Source organism: Plectropomus leopardus, unplaced genomic scaffold (genome assembly GCF_008729295.1).
Source record: "Plectropomus leopardus isolate mb unplaced genomic scaffold, YSFRI_Pleo_2.0 unplaced_scaffold5056, whole genome shotgun sequence".
NCBI lineage: Eukaryota > Metazoa > Chordata > Actinopteri > Perciformes > Serranidae > Plectropomus > Plectropomus leopardus.
Genome location: NW_024655501.1, coordinates 1 through 2906, shown reverse-complemented (window position 1 = coordinate 2906; position 2906 = coordinate 1). Strand labels below are relative to the sequence as shown.

At 31.5% G+C, this 2906-nt stretch overlaps 1 protein-coding gene across 1 annotated transcript; it reads right to left on the bottom strand.

Annotated features, from left to right (window-relative positions):
• Window positions 1-293: 293 nt before the first annotated feature.
• On the bottom strand, window positions 294-2492 carry LOC121939554 (H-2 class I histocompatibility antigen, Q9 alpha chain-like). Its single transcript, XM_042482561.1, has 2 exons — window positions 2371-2492; window positions 294-638 (listed from the first exon to the last, which is right to left on the bottom strand). The coding sequence occupies exons 1-2, from the start codon at window positions 2465-2467 to the stop codon at window positions 313-315; spliced, it is 423 nt and encodes a 140-aa protein (XP_042338495.1). The 5' UTR covers window positions 2468-2492; the 3' UTR covers window positions 294-312.
• Window positions 2493-2906: the final 414 nt, after the last annotated feature.

Genomic DNA, 2906 nt, shown 5'->3' with positions numbered 1-2906 from the left:
ATTGACTATTTGTTTCAGCACTATATATGTTTATTATAGCTCAGACACACTGTGATCGAGTAAAGTTAATCTCATCCAATCTGTAGTTCTACTATATATGTATGTATATTATGGGATGGACACACTGTGGTCAGTGCAATAAAGTTAATCCATATTCTGCAGATTAATTCTAGGGCACAAACTAAATATTCATGCCATTACTCATTACATAATGACTATTTTTCAATTAATCAATAAAAAAACATAAAACTGTTTAGTCTGCATTAATAAAACATGACAGCTGAAGAGTTGTGTGTGTGAAATATCTGTTTATTAAAACACTGAATGAAAATATAAACATTTTATCAAGAGAAAGTGGAACATAAACAGACCTCCAGTTTGGTTGAAGCGCTGCTTTGCAGTTTCAATGTTGGCTTTAAAGACTTGCTGGGCATTCAAATGTAACCCTGTCTCCCTCTCCCAGTACTGTGGATTCTCTTCTGTGACTCTGCTCATCCAGTCCTGTTTGGGTATGTCCCTCATGGTATTACTGTCATAGCAATCAATTTGAACGTCATCAACCAACCCAACAGACACAAACTCTGGGAAGTTTGGGACCTCAGAAGACGCAGTGTAGACATACTTCAGAGAGTGAATTCCTGTAAGAAAATAGTAAAATAATCATTTCAGAATTACAGTTTTCTCAATCACTAAAAAATGTCATTTTAATGCACTCAGAATCAAAAAGTACTACATGCAAAGCATCCTAATAATCTCAATTGTGCACTCCGTAAATACATTATTTATAGTATTTGTGATGAATTTGTCTAAAAAAATGTATTTATCCTGAATTAAAATATTAAGTGAGTCGCATATTTAGGTCATACAGTTGGGTTGCTGACTTTCATTGACAGAAAGCAGTTTGAAAAAACAGGGGTCATTGTTTTAAATCTAGTATTGAATATATGCTGAAGAGGATTTGTGGAATTCAAATGTTTGAGTGTAAAGATACTTTTTAAAAATACAACCAAGTGACCTGACCGAGTCCCTTGAGTTTCTCACTTTCATATATCTTGATTCATGTACTTTAGACCTTTTTTCTTAAGTTTTACTCCCAATACTTTTGATAAACAATATTTTGTGTAAAAGCAAATCTTCTGTGTTTCAACAATCCCAGAAATATGTGAATTGACACAACTCTACATTTAATTAAGTTCAGTCTTATTTCTAATGTAGTCATTCTGTAAAGTTTCTATTTGTATAGGTTATAAACTGGATTCATATTCGCTCCAACAATCCGTCCAGCATGAACTGATGTTTATCTGCTCTTAGTTCTGATTTTTAAAAGTTTAACCTCAATCTTTTTTTATTAAAAGTTAAACATTACTGCTAGTCAAATGCTGGAGCTTTGTGGCCGATACTGATAACAGAATTTAGTATGAACGTACTACTTTAAAGCAGATGTGTAATTTAGTATGAGTCGTCAAATTGTATTTTTCTCTGAAGAATGGCTTAAAATATATATTTCTTATATTAGTTGATTTCAGAAAATATATACATCAAACAATAAGATAATTTGGAATATAATATTTATGTTAACTACGTTGTTTTTTTGATAGTGTGTTTTTCTGTGCGTTCATATTGTCAAATTATTCTCAGTCATCTCTGTTATTTATTTATTTATTTATTAAAAGAGGAGGAAGGATATATATTATTATTTTCTTCTTGCTCCTTTTCAATTATAAAATCTATATTATGTGGTGACAGATTACATTTTATATTTTGTGTTGGAGTTTATTTTTTATTTTAGTTTCTGGCTGTGATAAATGGTGTGATTTTTGAAGCTTTTCAATAAAAATGCTTTTGACCACTTGATGGTTTGGGGATTCTATGGGTACTAAAATAAACACACAAAAAAAAACATAAATTTAAAGTTGAATGTCCCTCTCCTAAGCCAAATCAAAAACATAAATCCTTACCCTGTGCTTAAAAAAATATTTGGACTGTCTCCCCCATTTGACACCACCCCTCCCCTCTCATAAATAACGAACAGTCCCTTATTCGAAAAAAAAACACATAATTTTTAAAATAACAGTCACAATTAATAGCATTAAATTAATGACACTGCACTTTAAAAATAGCATATATATAAAATAATCATGAACAACTCAAAGGCTTAAATTACCAAGTATAATGTAGTTTGTAGTTAGGCAAAGAAACTCTAGTTTAAACGCCAGTTATTTATGTTTTTAAAGTATTTTGGACTCTTTTTATTTATCTGTGTGCTGGACTGTGCAGCGCTGCCTCCTCATGCTGCATTTTAGCATCAAGATCGATCAGACAGTATCGGTCTTAATGGTACCGATATAGACAACAAAACTATTAACTCACGTGCCGCCGCGCCATGGAGACACATTCCCAGGACAATCAGGACAATCCAGGTCTTCATTTTGACCATCTGAAGCTTTGACAGAAAAACAGACACCATCTTTCCCGCTCATGAAGTGCGAATAAAAAGAAGGTGGAGACTCAATGTGACCAATGAGAATTTAGGCTGAGCATCGACGTCACCTGTAACTCGGTGAAAGTCACTGAAAGAGGTTATGAATGACAGTGAAAGATTTCCTCCAAAAATGAGGAAAAAAGGCAGTCAGCAACTTCTTAAGAAATGTAACTGCAACTTGTAAAGAAATTATTTTTAAAAAAAAAAAACAGTTGTAGTTTTTTTTAAACTAAAAAATGTCAAGGAAAAAAGTTAGAGAAAAACGATATAAGTATCATGATTACATATTTAAAACAATGTTACAGAATTATTATGATTTTTAAAGAACCCTTTTCAGGTAATTTATTTTTTTTGTTTTTGTTTTTATTTCAGGTAATTTTCTTTCACTTTTTACTAATTCTTGCTAATTTTCATTAATTTATTT

Excerpts from the sequence above, each read along its gene's own strand:
- LOC121939554 (XM_042482561.1), bottom strand. The coding sequence starts at position 2,467 with ATGGTGTCTGTTTTTCTGTCAAAGCTTCAGATGGTCAAAATGAAGACC. Across the intron at positions 639-2,370 it reads TCTCCATGGCGCGGCGGCAC|GAATTCACTCTCTGAAGTAT; the intron begins GTGAGTTAATAG and ends ATTTTCTTACAG.